The sequence below is a fragment of the Labeo rohita genome, chromosome 13, assembly GCF_022985175.1.
Source record: "Labeo rohita strain BAU-BD-2019 chromosome 13, IGBB_LRoh.1.0, whole genome shotgun sequence".
NCBI lineage: Eukaryota > Metazoa > Chordata > Actinopteri > Cypriniformes > Cyprinidae > Labeo > Labeo rohita.
In genome coordinates, this window is record NC_066881.1 from 2099165 (window position 1) to 2117766 (window position 18602).

The 18602-nt window shown below is 38.1% G+C and overlaps 1 protein-coding gene across 3 annotated transcripts in view; it reads left to right on the forward strand.

Annotated features, from left to right (window-relative positions):
• The first annotated feature begins 1003 nt into the window (after positions 1–1003).
• Positions 1004–18602, forward strand: part of col21a1 (collagen, type XXI, alpha 1) — a 74077-nt gene continuing 56478 nt past the window's right edge. Inside the window, exons 1-11 of one of the 3 annotated variants that reach the window (XM_051125962.1) lie at positions 1004–1105; positions 4327–4536; positions 7539–7590; positions 8925–9055; positions 9344–9904; positions 11102–11267; positions 11358–11589; positions 12350–12523; positions 15362–15439; positions 16626–16709; positions 17780–17842. In XM_051125962.1, the coding sequence (XP_050981919.1) occupies positions 8956–9055; positions 9344–9904; positions 11102–11267; positions 11358–11589; positions 12350–12523; positions 15362–15439; positions 16626–16709; positions 17780–17842 (1458 nt within the window). In that variant the 5' untranslated portion in view covers positions 1004–1105; positions 4327–4536; positions 7539–7590; positions 8925–8955. The remainder of the gene's footprint in view (positions 1106–4326; positions 4537–7538; positions 7591–8924; positions 9056–9343; positions 9905–11101; positions 11268–11357; positions 11590–12349; positions 12524–15361; positions 15440–16625; positions 16710–17779; positions 17843–18602) is intronic. The other 2 variants (XM_051125961.1, XM_051125963.1) reach the window with 2 other exon arrangements.

Sequence of the window (18602 nt, forward strand, 5' to 3'; positions counted from 1 at the left end):
TGATTCATTAACATGGGCATCGACAAAACGAGCCATTCATTACAAGCAATATTTATTTTAAATTAAGCCTATCACAAACTTATTTAATATGATACTGAAACTGCTAAACTATTTTTTTAGTATGTACAGAAGGTTTTAAACTTCTCGTGTCAGAATTAGACGTTTTTTTCCCCCTCAGTTCAGCTCCAACAGGTGAACATAATGTATGTTTTGTATGTTATTTGTTACAGTTGTTATCCACTGAAAATACGTCCACAGTGACCAGATCTAAACTAAATTTTAACCTTCTAGAGACGTCCTGTGAACGTCACTATTGGACGTCCAGAAGACGTCATAAAAAGACGTTGTAAAAACTTTCATTCTGGCTCTTCAGGGGACGTCATTTCAACGTCCGACAAAGACGTTGAAATGACGTCGTTTGGACGTACTTTTACTCATTCATTACAATTAATATTTATTTTAAGTTAAAATTTAAATGTTTTCATGGTTTTTGTACACTGTGTCTGTAAGTTTATTTACAAGTACAAATAAAAAAAATATAATAAAATAAACATGATTTTTACTTGAATGCAGCCTAAGAGTGTATATATTATGTCCAGAAACAGTATAAATGACATCTAAATGAGACTGCAGTTGACCTTCTAAGACGTTGAAAATACGTCCATAATGACCAGATCTGAACTAAATTTGAACCTTCTAGAGACGTCCTGTGAACGTCACTATTGGACGTCCAGAAGACGTCATGAAAAGACGTTGTAAAAACTTTCATTCTGGCTCTTCAGGGGACGTCATTTCAACGTCCGACAAAGACGTTGAAATGACGTCGTTTGGACGTACTTTTGCTCAGTGGGAAGCAGCTCTGTTTTATTATACTACATACATTTGAGCGTATTGAAAGTTTTGTTATAATGCTACTCTGTTTGTTTATCCCCTGTCTAATAAAATACATGACATATTAAAGTGTCTTTGGTGTTTCCCTGTTTTCTACAAAATAAAACCAGAAATCAAGGCTGCATGACGTCATTGGTAGGGGACGCAATGACACAGTCCGTTACACTGGTTAAATTCTTTATTTCTCTGGATTCTACGAAACATTTGGGATTATGTAAGTACACAAGTCAACAAAATCTATCTGTCGTTATAAAATGCAAAACTTGCCGGTTTCATGACATGGTGTCATCTATGTATGAATGTGGTTACGTGCCATATTACAGGATACATAAAGAGAGCATAAATACATGAAGCCCTGACTCTTCAAGCTTCTGAATAATGACCCTTGACTGCTGTGAAAGTAACACTTTGTTTATATCAACACAGCGTTATCCTGTCTGGCACTAATATTTGTAATGACATAATTGTGAGGCAATAATACACTGGAAACTACTTGAATGACAAATATTTTCCTAGAACAAAACTGGCTTTTCACTTTGCGTTTCACACAGCCGTTTCTCAGACTACGTGACGGAGTCTCGGGGTTGTCTTCCAGTAGTGTTCCGTTGCCTTCTCTAAGTGCACGAGACCGTACACGCTCATATGGCTAGATGGTGTTCCCTCTCAAAACATTTCACCAATTCCTTCCATGGAAATTCTTATGGCCTCTGCCCCTCCGTCTCTCTGTCAGCATAATGGCTTGTTGCTGCAATACACAGCACACTAATCCCCCAGGCACACCGCAAAAGTGATCATGTTAATTGCCGTTTATTGCATGGAATTATACACCATTACAGTGCTACCGACGTAGCCTGCCAAAACAAAGAGAGCTCATTTATTTAGCCAAAGTTCAAAGTGGTTCAACTAAAACAAAAATGTAACAACAGCGGACTGTATTATGTGTAGCTTTAGCGGCATGAAATGGCTTTCTTATACTATTAAGCAGAAAGGATCGTAGATACAAGGCCACCAATGTTTTAATAAGTGCACACAATTTTTATACAGGAAGGAATCTGCTCTACACGTTTACATGGGCAATCCACATGTTGCTAAATAGCACAAAGGTCTATTTTACTTGGTAGACTATTGACTTTTTATTTATTCTATACTGTAAACTCTCTTTCTTCAGAAAATCTTCTGTATTATAAATGACATGATATACTTTTAAAATGATCTGTGTTTCTAGCACGCTTGTCAGTGTTTTCCACAGTTTCCTCATTTGATAATAGTTGGCTGGAACATTCCAAACTACATAACCACATTGCAATTCATCATGCTTGCAATGACACCTCACTGCTGATGTTTTTTTCCCACTCAGGAAACAAACATAGCCCTCGCTTCATGGCTGTGCCTTTGTTGCCATATTCCAAACCCAACCGAATATGAAGTATTAAGAGTCCAGCTGTACCTTTCAATTACAAGAATCCCTGTGGGAGGATACCCATTACTTACGGCAGGATTCTCCCAGTCTTCCAATTGTTTAACACATCAGTTATGGCCATGGGATTCCCAGATGTAGAATTTGTCGAGCTAGAAGCTGGTCTGGCAGGTGATTATCAGCAGGTGGGCTTAGTCTGCTCTGTGTTTCCCAAAGAATTGGCTGAAGTTGACAATCTAGACCAAGTCCAAGGGTTTGATTACTTTGAGGGTGTTGAACAAGGAGACGTGTTTAATTTGCTTCCTGCGAAGCTTAGGTGGGTTTGAAGAACTTGCTGACAGTGTTGAATCCAGGAAGATGTGGGTGTATACTTCTTAGAATTTCAGATGTTGGAAGCTCTGTAGCTCTGTGGGTGTAAAGAAAAGAGTTTGTTCATTTATGACCTACCTACGGTACCAAATTTAAAAGGAACTGTCATCAGTCACTCTCATGTTGTTCCAAACGTGTATGACTTTTAGCCATCTGTGCAAATAAATAAGTATGAATCAATCAATCCTCTCACACACCCATGCTGAAAAAAACATCATATGCTGGTTAGGTAGGTTTTGATGCTGGGATGCTGGTTTTGGCTGGTCCTTAGCTAGTTTATGCTGGCTCTTTGCTGGTCCTTAGCTGGTTTAAACTGGTCCTGGACCAGCACATGACCAGCTAAGGACCAGCATAAACCAGCTAAAACCAGCATCCCAGCATCAAAACCTACCTAACCAGCATATGCTGTTTTTCAACAGGGACATTCTGAACTCCACAAATGACAAAAAGCCATATAAAAGTAGTATAAAGGTGTGAGCAACTAAACCAAACAGTCAGGAATTTTGAGGCAACTCACACAGTCTGGTTGCAGCATCTCACTGGAGAGTTATTAGTAAATTACAACATAAATTTTGGTCTGTGTCACCAACATCATATGCTTTCAGAACACTTGGAGTATGGCACACAAACCACATGTACTATTTATTATCAACTTTTGTGTGTGTGGTCAGATTTGGTCACTATTACCTTCTGAGGATGTTGTATAGAAAAGGTTATTACAAAAAGGTTACTCAAATGTATACACTATTCCACATAATGAGATTTTATTTTGATGCAGATGAGGTTCCAGATATGTTATGATGCTAGAACTAAAATGACTATATTTGATTAGATTTGGTTTACAGTCCTGCATTTTTCCACATAAAAAATGTGAATAACATGTTTGAAATTACCCAGTTTTAGAGAGTATTTAGATAATTATGCCAAAAAAGTTTTGTGCTTAATATAGCAGAGAAGAACATAAAGATGTTCTGGAAAATCATAATAAGCCAATGATCGTGAACAGCTCATAGGTTACTATTAGTGCCAAAACCACATGTAAATAAGGAGCTTTCAAATTCACATTAACTCAATAGTAGCCATTTCTTGTTTCCAATACCATATCTACTTCAGTAAATGTGACATTTTGGAGAGGATAAATTGTATGCTTTGCATAAAACTGATTTGATGTCTAAATGCTGTTACAACAGACAAGATGTGGGTCTTAACATATAAACTGTTTCATTTCAAACAGATTATGTTTTAGATAAATTGCAAGCTGCAAATTTAACAAAACACTTGTTTTAAGAAATGCAACATAGAACTCCTCTATCATTATTAATGACTTAAGCAAAGACCACACATTCTGAAAAAAAAGTCCAAGAAATGAATCTGAAAGTTAACAACATATTGAACGATGCAACAAACAGGCAACAACCTTCTGCCTGCAAATTAGACTCAGAGAATGTGAAAGCATGTTCTCTTATCTAATCTTCTGGCCCATTCCTAAAAACCCCCTCACAATATTTATCCTCTCAGCTGTCATACACAATCCCGACCTTGGAAGAATATCGGAATTACTATAATTTTCCTTCTGCTTCCACAAAAAGGGGGCTGACCCCTTTTCTCTTCTATTTAGTGAAGTTCTCCTTATCTGTGTCTTATTTCAGTCTCTGTAACCAAGAGGAAGAGAGAGAGAGAGAGAGAGAGAGTTGGAAGGTGAATGGAGAGGGCAGGCTCACATCTGCAACTCTGCAGCCTCCTCAAACCCACCTCCTCCAACCCTGCGCTTTGCACAGCCCTGACCATGAGACACCAGACAGTGTGAGTGAGGGGGATTTTATTCAATAAGAGTCCAGCTTCGTGCACATCAAACTCTGGTAAATCTTGCTCTTTTCTCTCTTTAACCACTATGATGCATTGATTCTCTTGACTGTTGTGTTATTTGCACTTTTTTTCCCTTTGGCTGCAACCAGCATGCAGAAGATACTGTTTCACATCTCATTATCTTTCGGGTAGCCCCAACAGATGAGGTCATTGTAAAAAAAAAAAAAAAAAAAAAAAAAAAATTTCATCCAGGGCTTCTTAAAAAACTGCACTTTCATTTGATGGTGGTATGCTGTTGTGTATTGAAGGCTGGGTTGATGCGATCCCTTTTGAGAACATCTAAAAAGATGCAAGAGAAAACTGTACATGCATAGAACCTCACATGCTTTGTCCTTTTTTAGTCAGCTTCTTTGTAAATCTTTGATCGCACAGGTAACCTGCATGTCGAGTTTATTAGTATTGCTTATCAGTTCCTGACTTGTACCACTGTCACAAGTGAGGAATGAATGGAATTATTTAACAGGGCTTTGTCCAGCAGCCAGTCCAGGGGTAACTGTGCAGACAAGTTATTCGGTCAAAGTGAAGGAACAATGTAGCCTTCTTTCACTCATAAGAGTTGTGTTCCCTTGTTTGGGTAACAGCGATGATTAAAAAAGCCTGCACAGAAGAGCTGGAAGAGCATCAGAAGGGAGATTCTCCAAACCATTTGTGAGTAAGACATGCATGTAGATCACGTACGTAACTCGGTGGAAACTCCCTCGTAACAGCTCTGTCCTCGGTAGACTCTTGGCTTTACGGTCTTGATTATGTGAAATAATTTAGGTGGTCTCTCTGATATAATGTTTTGGCTATTCCACTGGAGCCTGAGGAACTTGGCCCCCCATTTATTTTCCCCTCATGTTGGCAAACTAATTGAACATGCCTTACAGCGGTTGTTGATTTTGGTATTGAAAAGTACTGCATTACAATAGCACATTTATAGCTGTACAATGGAAAACAGACAGAAGGGTTTTACTAAGACAATGGCTGCCAGTTAGAAAACACGAAGATAACTGATCCAAGACAAGCCATACACAATAAATCAAGAGTAACTACAGATGTGGAGCGAAATTAGAGCTACATGAAAAAATAAAAAAGCCCTTCCTGGGAAACCGACTAAATAAAGCGTACATATCTGGCACCCTTCCCGCTTAGGATACGGAGAGGTTAACACCTCATCTGGAGGACAGGGAGGAATCAGCTGTTCAACAAGGGTTTCCTGCCTCCCACATTCAGTTGGACAAAACCCATCAACGCCAAATAAATCTCAAACAAGTATCGCTACAAACACGATAAATTACTCACACTGAAATTCCACCGAGATTTAAGTGTCATGTTTTGGAAGATACATGCTGAGGATAGGTTTGGCTAAATTTAAGGGAGCAATTCTTTTTCGTAGTTGAAGAATGTTTAAACACGTCGCATTCCAGCTACATTACCGTTCCGAAGTCTCCTTCATCTTGACCTGGGACTGGAACCATAAACTGTCTGGAGGTCCCCAATAACTTCCAAGGTCAATGAGAAGGTCATGGTGCAGAGAAAAGCCATATGGCTAGAGATACAGGCTGGCAGACACACATGTCTTTCCAGTTTTTGTGCAGGACCTGTAGTCATTAATTCCACAAGAGTAATGGTGCGTTACCAAACTGTCAATTCAAATTCATTCTGCACAGTCCTTGTTTTTTTGGTCTAAAGTTGCTTTGGCTTTGTCACATGAACATGAGCTTGGTCAGTGTTCAGAGCTACAAATTCACTGGCAGAAAAATTTCCAGTTCCAAGGAATAGTGTGTGTGGGGGTGTGGGTTTGAGCGCCTAGCATGCAGACATGCTCGTGAAAATAACGGAGTGTTCCATATACCTCCCCTTGTGCTGGGCTTTGCAAAGCACTGAAGTGAGGGCTCGTTCCACTGTGGCTGTCCTATGATACATCTCCTGATCAAAGATTGGAAAACCCCAGTCATATAACTAACTAAGGATGGAGGATGTATAAAAGTTTCGCTCATGTTCCAGTCATGCTCAGATCTCTCAGCTGGTGAGGATGGCAACTTGTGTTGGGAATCTTTGTTTGACCGCAGTAATCAGATGGCCAAAAAACACCCCCACCTCTTCCAAAGGGAGCATATCTGGTCTTCATTTATTACGGTGTTTTTTTTATAATGTCTGCAGTTCTTTCTCTTTCTGGAAACAGCACAGAGTTTCCAGCAGGAGCCAGAGTTAGATGAAGAACTATTTTTTGAAAACATGACATGATTTTACTTGGTGAGATTGTTAACCAAAATTACAAGAATATTCTGTGTTCAATATAAGTTAAGCTGATTTTACAGCATTTGTGGCATAATGTTGATTACCACAAAAAGTAATTTAGATTTTCACAATTACAGTGGCATGTGAAAGTTTGGGAATCCCTTGCAGAATCTGTGAAAATGTGAATAATTTGAACAATATAAGAGAGATCATACAAAATGCATGTAATTTTTATATTTAGTATTACAATATTTAGTACTGTCCTGAGTAAGATATTTTACATAGAAGATGTTTACATATAGTCCACAAGACAAAAATAGCTGATTTTTTATTAACATAACCCCATTTAAAAGTGTGGGAACCCTTAGTTCTTGACACTGTGTGTGGTTACCTGTTGATCTATGACTGTTTTTTTTTTTTTTTTTTTTTTTTTGTAATGGTTGTTCATGAGTCCCTTGTTTGTTCTGAACAGTTAAACTGAGCATTGTTCTTCAGAAAAATCCTCCAGGTCCTGCAGATTCTTCAGTTTTCCAGCATCTTTTGCATATGTGATCCCTTTCCAGCAGTGACTGTATGATCTTGAGATCCATCTTTTCACACTGAGAACAATTGAGGGACTCAAACATAACTATTAAAAAAGGTTCAAGCATTCATTGATGCTCCAGAAGGAAACTCAATGCATTAAGAGCTGGGGGTGAAAACTTTTGAACAGGAAGAAGATGTCGAAATTTTTCTTATTTTGGTGAAATATTTTTTTTTTTTCCCCATTTAGTACTGCCCTTCGGAAGCAACAGAATATACTTGCATGTTTCCCAGAAGACAAAGTAAGTCAAATTTACTTTGATCTTTAAATTCAAAAAGTTTTCACCCCTCATCTCTTAATGTTTTGGGTTTCCTTCTGGAGCATCAATGAATGTTTGAACCTTTTTTAATAGTTGTGTTTGAGTCCCTCGGTTGTTCTCAGTGTGAAAAGATCGATCTCAAAATCATACAGTCAATGAGGGAAAGCGTTCAAATATGCAAAAGATGCTGGAATACTGAATAATCTGCAGGACCTGGAGTATTTTTCTGAAAAATGGTGCTCAGTTTAACTGTTCAGAACAAACAAGGGAATCATGAACAACCTTCACAAAAAAACAAACAAAAAAAAAACAAACAGGTAACCACACAGTATTAAGAACCAAGGGTTCCCAAACTTTTGAAGGGGGTTACATTAATAATTCCAGCTATTTTTGGTCTTGTGGACTACATGTAAACATCTTTTAAGTAAAATATCTTATTCAGGACAGTACTAAATTAAAAAAAAAAAAAAAAAACATGCATTTTGTATGATCTCTTATTTTGTTAAAATTATTCACATTTTCACAGATTCTGCAAGGAATTCCCAAACTTTCGCATACCACATTGAAAGTGAATGGGGTCAATCTGTAAACATAAAAATGGTTACCGTTTCAAAAGTGTAGTTACAAGATGTAAACAATATGCATGTCAGCATGATTTTAGAGTGAAAAAATCAGTTACTAATCCGTGTTTTGTGTCAAGTTATATGCATTCTTACAACTTTGACAACCATAAAAATGACAAGAACCTAACATCTCAAGCAATACACAAGTTCTGACTGACGTATGAATGAGAGTGCTTAAAATGATAAGCTTCGCATTTTTGCTTTTAATTTTGAAGTGCCTCACTGAGTTTTAAGAGGAAAATAAGGGTAATTAATGCCATGCCACAAATGCTATCTGTTGAGCTTAACCTGTAAAGGACCCTGAAAAATCCTTTAAAAATAATTGGACAATTATGTCATTGATTGAATTGAGATGTTCAAATGACAGAGAAGTATTGCATAATATGTCTGTTTCTCATTCCAGTTATACAAAAAGTGTGCACACAACCTTCATTTCCATTCTCTGGTTTTCAAATTCAAGCCTACAAACGCACAACCATCTTTGTTAGCATGGACCGAATTAACCGCCTTGTATCCTGTGCGCAACAAATGCAATAAAACTGCAGCTCAGCTGTTTTGGTTGAGATGTTGACATTGATTACAGAAAGCATGTTATTCATTTAACAAACCTATAAAAACTAAACATCTGCAAATCCAATGGCATTCATGTGAAGACATCTAAGAAATGCATGTCTTATCTTCATTTCTCTTCAGGTGCTAAACTGGAGCTTGGTACTTCAGGAACATGGGTTGCAAAATGAGATCCATGCATTTTGTGTTTTGGTGTCTTTACTTCATGCTCCTTCACTTGTTTTGCACAGCACAAGATGAGGACATGAGATTAAGTAAGCGTGCTTCTCTCATCTTCATTAGTGTCTGTTGCATGAAGACTTTTGACTCAGATAACATCACCTAATGATGCAGTGTTCATTGTGGCTGTCTTAATACAGAGCAAATGCAACAATTTCTGCAACTCCTTTAGACCAGTTTGGTCATTCAGTTAAGAGCACAGGGCAGACTGTCGATAACTTGATAGAAGATAGAACCTTGGAGTCAAGTGTCCAAAATGTGCCTTGTAGTGTGAGAGGTCAACTCACGCAGTACAAAATCTCGTCTTCGTTTCCCAATTTCAGGTTGTAGGACAGCGCCGAGCGATTTAGTATTCATACTCGATGGATCATGGAGTGTGGATGACGTAAACTTTGAGATTGTCAAACGGTGGCTGGTGAATATCACCATGAGCTTCAACATCGGTCAGAAGTTTACGCAGGTCGGGGTGGTGCAATATAGCGACGACCCCTTCTTGCATATACCCCTGGGAAAACATTTCTCAAGCAGCAACCTCATCAAGGCCATGGAGTCCATAGAATACATGGGTGGGAACACAAACACAGGGAAGGCTATCAAGTTCGCCAACGACAAACTCTTCGCCTTGTCCGAGCGCGGTCCGAATGGCATTGCAAAAATTGCTGTGGTTCTGACGGACGGGAAATCACAAGATGAAGTGCTGGCAGCTGCTGAAGCCGCGAGGAAAAAGGGGATCATTCTGTTCGCGATCGGCGTGGGTTCTGAGACCGAGGAGGCAGAGCTCAGGGCCATTGCCAACAAACCATCCTCAACCTATGTTTTTTCTGTGGAGGACTATAAAGCTATCGCAAAGATCCGTGAAGTTATTAGGCAGAAGCTGTGTGAAGGTAAGCCTCCATGTACCGTTCCTCCGTGTCTCCAAGCTTTTTTTGTTTCATTTGCGACATTTTCAAATTCATTCGTGTAATAGTTTTCACATGTGTCCCAATGAAATTATGCAGCCTTATGGCCTTGAGCTACCACAGGGGATCAAGACCTTGTAGCTTTACCATGTCATATACCAGTGGAGACAGGTTTATGGCATCTCCATGTTTGAGATGCATGGGTAATTTGGTGCCTCTCTCCTCAATGCGCCGATCACAGTTTGATTTACACCCTGCAACATCCAGGTGTTCTGAGTTCACCAACGTGGCTGTAAATTGTCCAAAAGTGTGAAATCAGGATCATACATTGCTGAACATGTTTCAAAGACTGTGACATACAATTCCAGTAAGCTTGCAAACAAGCCAGTTAGATTATTTAAGAGTTCTGCAAAAGGCCAGTGATTCGGAGATGTTTATACACTGCTAATCCAATTCTGGCAGCTGCAAATGTCAAGTTTGTATAGTTCCCTCCAGCCAAAATTATTTCATTACTGTGGGGTATGGGTTGGATTTGCAGTTAGGTCTGTTGAAAAGCATAAATAGGACTTATTAAAGTGTAACAATGGTGGAAAAGATGTGATCAAATGCCAGACCTGATCAGCGGCAGGTCTTGAAATGGGGAGGAAGCATATTTCTCAAGGCGCTTTTCTGTTCTAACAATGGATTACTCAGCAACAGCTCCACACAGACTTGTTAAAAAGCGAAAATAAAAACTGGAGTGCAATATAGCCATTAGGTTGGAAAAACTGCCCTCCATAAAAATTTGCTAAGACTCCTGAAGCTCATGATTTTTTTTTTTCCGGACACTGGAAAAGCTAATGATTAAGGCACTTTATGACAGAAGAGGTCATCTCTTGTCTGCTATTTGCAATGGCGGGGACATTCTTTAGTTGGACTGCATATTTGCACAATGTCCAGTGTTCCATGCCAAGGTCTTCCTACGATTTTTTAAGACTAGTCTTCAAGCCAAATAAAATAAACCACTGCGTTCCATAAATATTTAACCCTTTCCAGCCATTTTTAACCCTTACCGCACATTGCACATATTGCTGTGATATTAAAGGCAGAGGAATGATAGGGTTGCTCAGTTAGCTTAACTTGGATTCATGCTTTTTTGCTGTGTGGGAATTTACCTTGTTTTCTCCATTTAACGTGCCTTAGAGACTGTATGTCCAGCAAAGATTCCAATCAATTCTCGAGATGAGAAAGGATTTGACATTCTCCTCCATCTCAACTTGGCTAAAAAGGCTAAAAAGACACAAGGATCTTTTTATGGCAGCAAAGCTTACCAGGTGACATCCCGGGTTGACCTGAGTGAAAGCACTAGGTAAAGTTTCTTCTGATATCAGGCTTCTCTGTTCTTGCAAGTATATTCTGTTCAAAGTGAAACAGTGTCTTCTCATCTTAATGTCCATAGGATGCTATTTCCAGGCGGACTCCCACCATCCTATGTTTTTGTGGCCACGCTCAAGTACAAAGGCTCTGTGGTTATGGAGAAGTGGGATCTATGGCGGATACAGACTAAGGATGAAAAACCTCAAATGGCTGTTACTCTAAATGGTCTGGACAGAACAGTGATGTTCACAACCACCACAAGCAGCACTTCAAGTGGAACTCAAACTGTGGTTTTCACTAAACCACCTGCTAAGGTAAACACACAGCTTGACAGGAGAACGCTGAAACAATGCATGAACTCAGTCCCGATTAGGCAGTTTCATCAATTCATTCTCCCTCAGTTAAAGTTTCATACACCTAGAAAATCCATGCTGACATGATTGTGTTCTGGAAGCTGGAGAACCTCAACTGATGTGCTGCTGTCTTAATGATTGAGCCTTTCTAGCTTCACCAAAAAGAACCATGCTTGTTGAAGTCTTGGTCCACCAGCTAAATCTGCACCAATCCAGCCTGGAAATGCATGTGTGCCTAAGCTGGTTTCAGCAGGGATACAACAATGTCAGATAAATTTCATACAGAACATCCCTTAACAGTGGACTCCGATCCCATGTTAGCCAAGTATATAGGATAACCAGACTTACCAGTTACCAGTTGGTGGAAACTGGACAAACAAAAAAACACTTATGGATTTTTATACATAATAAATGCGATCTTTTCCATTTAATGTACATTCTCTCTATACACTTTTTATAGAAAGATTTTCTAGAATTTAAATGATGAGAACTCAAAGTTAGGTGATGCAGAGTGCTAGTAGGTCTTATTATTTAATGAAAAATAGAAACGGTTCCCATGGATCTTTCATTTATGGTGCCAGTGCTACTGAATGAGTTTACTCAAACATTATTATCCTCCTCATAAACTCACATTTATGGTATATGAACTAAATGTAGTGATCTAAAAATTGTACATGGTGTAAAACACTATCATTCGTGTTCTGCTTTATGTGTGTCACAGAAACTATTTGATGAAAAATGGCATCAGCTGCGGCTTCTAGTGACAGAGGAAGATGTCACTCTCTACGTTGATGATTTGGAAATTGAAACCTTGGCACTGGAGCCTCCTGATGGTATTTTTATTAATGGACATACACAGGTTGGGAAGTACGTCACTAAAGAAACAACTGTCCCTGTAAGTACACCAGTAAATTCTTGGATTCTATTCTACAGACCAAACTTTCTTAGCGATTATCTCACCTAAATCTTACTGAATAAACTGGGTGGTGCTGTGGAGATGTGATGTTGAGATGCCTTTCAGGCACACTGAAGAGGGATTTTTCTTTACATTTTGATAGCTAAAGTTAGCTTTTTCCAAATCATTATAATAGAAGGCTCCAACCCTTGAGTAAATCACTCACATATGTGGCTACATTTCACGCAGGCAACTAAATCATTACTCATTGGCTAATACATTTTTAGATTTCACTCGGCAGTGATTCAGTTAGAGGCTAAGAATAAGTTTAATACAGCTATATCTTTACTCGCCTACACTTGAACACTGAGCCTTACAGAGAGTTTCATGATACATGCTTTTACAACACAATGAGCGCACTATTCCTATTGATCTGACTGGATGCGCAGTGTATTTGAAGAAAGACAGCACGTATCTTACATACCACATAGAACTGACATGCTACATGTCAAGTTCATTCAGAAATACTTAACCTGCAAGACTAAGCAGAAGCCACCACTGGCAGGTTTCTTCAGTTGTGTGTGGGAATAATGTGCAAACAGCTATCTCGTTGACACTAACCTAATACAGTCTGCACTCTAAAAATATGCTGGATCAAAAACACCAAAATCTGGGTCATTTTGGCAACCCAGACCTGGGTCAAAAGTGGACAAACCCAGCAGGGTTGGGTTAAATGTGACCCAATATGCTGGGCTGTTTTATTTAACCCAACAATGCATGAACCAAAAATGACATGCGATAATTTTAATAATTGGTCACATACAAATGTTTTAATATATCAAACATGTTCACTTGTTCACTTTCCTTTTATATATGCATTACGATTGTACCTTGTCTAAATCACTTTTTAGTCTGAAACTTCACTCCCCACATTTCTCACAGATCAAGTGAAAATGATCTTTGTAGACAGACACAGAACAATTTCCAAAAGATTTGCACCTTTCTAAGGATAGCTTTGTTTGGGCCTTTCCCAAAAAAAACTCCAATAAACTAAATGAATTAATTTACAACTCTTTCATTGGACTACTACTAATGCTGCCTTCACGCCATGTCGTAATTACCGTAATTTCGAGATGACAACACGTGACATTTTACTCATAGCTTTCCATGTTGTCGGACTCGGAGGTAGCGCCTAAGTAGGGTTAAGGCTAGAAGGAATACAGCTCTAGCTACTGGGCATGTGCACATCAATCTAACGTTATTTTTGTCACACTGTACAACAATAAAACTGTTTTTATAGTATAGTAAGGGCTAAGTTTAGGGTTGGGGTAGGTGTACACGTTAAAAAACAACACAATCCAATAGGTAGAATAATTCATTTCATTGTTAGTTTCCGGTTGGAGCGGTATCCCTACTAGCTACAACCCCTAAGTAGCGCCAAAACGAATCTGACGGCGGTCACGTGGTACATCTGTAACTGGTTTAAATCGTAATTCTAAAAACATTCCGGCTGCGCCCGAAAGCCTAGTCAGCTGAGTAGCTGCCTCGTGGCCCTATCAGGCAGTGACTTCGAAGACTAAGAAGGCAACTCAAGAAACAGTTTCGGACAGACTTCAGAGGGAGTGTAACGTGAAGTCGTTGCTAGGTTACCTAACGCTTAAGTTGTACATTTTGTAGAAAAACGATCTTAAACAGTTATGTATAAATGATTTAATAATACATACAGACCTCAGTGTCATTGTCACTGAAGGTCTGTGTGTCAGAAAAGACGGCAGAGAATGGCATTTTTTGCTTAAAAAATAAAAGCAAGTATTATTGCAGACCAGGTCATTGTTATTAGTGGCTGTTTCGTTATTATTGGTAGTATATTGTCAATATTATTCTTACTACTGATTTGAACCCTTTTAACATTTTTATAAAATACTATTATTACAAACAATATTATTTATTATGCTTTTTACACTATTACTATTCATAAAGTATATAATGGTCAAGAACTCATCTATTATATAAAGTAACAAATTTAATTTCATCTGAATATCTTTATTTATAAAGCCTATATGACACATGGGCATAGGATTGTGGGAAATCGAATGCTGCCTTCAAAATTCGATCAGAAGAAGGTACCTCCGGAGACAGGAAGTGAAGCAGAATTTGAATTTGGACGTTCCTTGACGCCGTCGTGCCTTGGAATGCTGCCTCCGAAGGCAGCATTTTAGAGCTTTCGGATGCAGCCTCTGAGTTTACAAGTTTTATTTACGAGTTCAGGAACACGTGAGGGCTTCGACGTTGATAGTGTTGCCATAGAAACACACAATTCAGATAAGAGTATGTCACACGTTTTCATCTCAGAATTATGCTGCCTTAATTCCGAGATGACAACACGTGACATTTTACTCATAGCTTTCCATGTTGTCGGATGTGGTGTGAATGCAGCATCATGGCATGGCGTAAGTGCAGCAAAATTCCCTAGTAAAAATAAATAGAAATAAAGAGGAAAAAACATATGATATTGGTTTTAATACTTCTGGCGTATGAAGTTAACAAAATAATGACGAAGCATATTATACAGTTTTATGAAGGAATATTGGAAGTTATTGAAATATTTGTGTGTGTTTGTGATCTTTTGCCAAAGAATAAACATAACATGGAACAATTTCAACATGTGCAACACAGCAGTGTTCTTGTGGAAATTCAGACACCATGTCATGTTGACACCAAATGTGTTTTATATGCAACAGAGAACACCTTTCCCCTTTCCTACAGCCCGAGGCCTTGACTTTTCTAAAACTACCTGCATTTTTCTTTCTCTCTCTCTCCCACCCTCTTTCTGAACAGTTTGAAGTACAAAAACTCAGAATCTACTGTGACCCTGAGCAGAATAACAGAGAAACAGCCTGCGAAATACCTGGAGTTGTGAGTATCTTGGATGTTTCTGTTTTGGCCCATTCAAATATATTCCACCTATTAATGTCATATCGTATTAAGAGTGACTTGATATTTAAAATACTTTATCTTATTACCAGATGATTCTGTCTTTAAAAACCTAAGAAGTAAAACAATAAAACACTGAGGACTTTGTTCATTTGTTTATTTTTGTAATTCCTATCATTTCAGTCCAATGTGTTTTAGAATGTTTTTAATGTACTAATCTTATCTAATCTGTTCAGTTGCACTGACAACATAAAAGAATCTTCTCAGTTTCAAACAGAGCATGATATTTGCTCAGAAGCGTTTATTAGAAAGTCAGTCACATCTTTATGTAATGCTGGCCTTGTCATTGTTCTTAGTTCACAAACTCAGTTTGCCTGACTTGGCACTAGTCTCTTGCAGATTTACTGTTTAGAGATTTAGGCCATTTATAAACACTGTGGCAAACACTTTATTTCATGTCATTTTCCTTTTTTTGCTTGCGCATGTTGCAGCCTTGCACCTCTAAGCTAAGTTATTGTTTTTGCCCTGGCCCTTTTATGTATTTTTGCTCCTTTTATTTTTAGGACGGAGAGGTATGTACTTTTGAAGATGGCTTTGCTCGCTTTCAAAAGTAACTGATAATATCATTTTGAATTGCAGAGGTAAGATTTGCCTCATGTTTTTTTGGAGTGTCTAAGCATTGTCATAGCTGGAAAAAATCTTTCAGTGGACTGTCAGCAGCTTTGAGAATGTATGGCTGAATGATGCTGCCGTGAACCTCACTGACAAAAGCATTGAATGAAAGTACTGTTGCAGTACTATGGTACTCCACTGTACTTCAAAGCATATCATATAGTATTATCATAGTACCATGTCCAAAAAATCATGGTATATTCCATAAAAATAAGAATTGTTCACTTTGATTTCAAGCGGCTAATGTCGTGAAACAGGTTCAACAATTGTGCTGTTTTTCTACTGCTGCTATTTGGCTATTTTAGAACTACTGGACCGTACTGCTGAATGAATGAATCTATGAACAAAATTGGCTGCTGTGAAATGAGAAATTGTACGTTGTTTCGGTTTTTGCCACAAAGTTTAGCTTATGCCACAAAAAGGGAATTATGTATGACACTACACGCTTTATGAAATGCCCTGCAACAAAACAATTTCTGCTATTTTTTTTCTTCAGTGTGCTAATGGACCAGGTGACATTGACCCAACCCCAGAGCCATGCGTCTGTCCACCTGGGCCACCTGGTGCCCCAGGAATGAAGGTACAATAGTCTATATCTCAGCCCCTTTAGTCAATTTTTATGTAACAGAACAGCTTATATAATCTCTTCATTGCATCAACAGTCATTGCATTGCACATAAAAGTTTCCAAAAGGCAAGTTTGAAGTTTATAAGGTCAAGCCTATGCTTGAAAACACATGCTTCTTTTCAGCAGGTGATCACAGTAAAATGGTCCTAAACAGAATTCTAAACAGTTTGCGGAAAGATTTCCTTGACTGCACGTGGTGATTACAGACAGATTGAGTACATTACTGTACTTTCATACCGTTTTTATACAGTTTCATGTATTCATTTTTATTATACTGTTTTTTTTTTTTAAATTGTACCATTCATATACTGTTCATTTGTTCATAAAGGCATCATTAAATACAGTTTCAGATTTTTTTTTTGATTAGTTTATAAATGTTTTATGAAGGTTTTTTTTTTTTTTGCACACACACACACACACACACACAAAAAGATTTGTAGAAGTGAGCATTTTCTACCCTCATTTTCGCCATGCATTTCTTATGCTCTTCACGAAGGCTATGCAGAGCCTATTGGAGCTATTTTTTCTTTACATCCACTGAAACAGTGTTTGAGTTTGCATGTCTTACTTGACATGTTTATCCAATAGCAGTATTGCTCTTGTGATTGACATGACATGAGCTGTTCAGAACACACTTCAGCAATTACATACTATGATGATGCATATGAATGGGCATGTCGAGGGGGAAATTGTGATGTTACAATTCTCACGATTTCAAATCCTGGCGTATTAAAGGGGCAGAAAATAATAATTATTATTTAAACTAGGGAGTTAGTTTTAAGTTCTGAAACTTGCAGTATGTTTTTAATGTGAAGTAACCTCTTATGTGTATAAATCAAGATCATTTTGATTCTCCATTTCATGACCCCCTTTAAATGCTTTAAAATGTTGTTGTTTGTCCAAACTAGCTATAACCCACTGGTAAAAATACAACTAGTTAGAAATCTATTTTAAAATGAATCCCAATTTTGTAATGAAATTATGTTAATAATATTTATAATACATCATTTTTACATTCTCTAGGGAGAACAGGGAAGAACAGGAGATCCTGGTCAACCTGGCCCAGCTGGTGCTGATGGTAAGCCTGTGAGTACTACACAGTTTAATACAACCTCAAATTAACTTGAGCACATGTCGTGTTCAATGCAGTATCCAACACCACAACATGCATTAACTTCCCCACAAGTGTGATAGGATAGAACTGTCCATGGCATTCACCATGGCATCAAACTGCTATTTTCATTCTTTCAGAATGTAAGAAAGTTCACCATTTTGATCAAAGGTTGATGCTCTTCACAGTGTGATAGTCAGTAAACATAGAATGGGATCCAGATGTCTAAAATTATTAATGATAATAAATAATAATATATGTATTTTTACTCACCGTTGTTAGAAATGTGTTTCCCTTTTGGTTTAACAAATATAATCACAATATAATCACAATATTAAAGGAGAAGTCCACTTCCAGAACAACAATTTACAAATAATTTACTCACCCCTTTGTCGTCCAAGATGTTCATGCCTCAGTCATAAAGAAAATATGGTTTTTGAGGAAAACATTTCAGGATTTTTCTTCATATAATGGACTTCATTGGTGCTCCGATATTGAACTTCCAAAATGTAGTTTAAATGCAGCTTCAAAGGTCTCTAAACGATCCCAGCCGAGGAAGAAGGGTCTTATCTAGCGAAACAATCAGTCCTTTTTTTGGAAAAAAAAAGGTATACTTTTTAAGCACAAAAGCTTGTGTAGCACAGACTCTGTGATGCACGTTCACGATGCTACGAATTAGTGATGGGTCATTCTTGAACGGTTCATTCATTTTGAACGAATCTTTAATGTGACTCG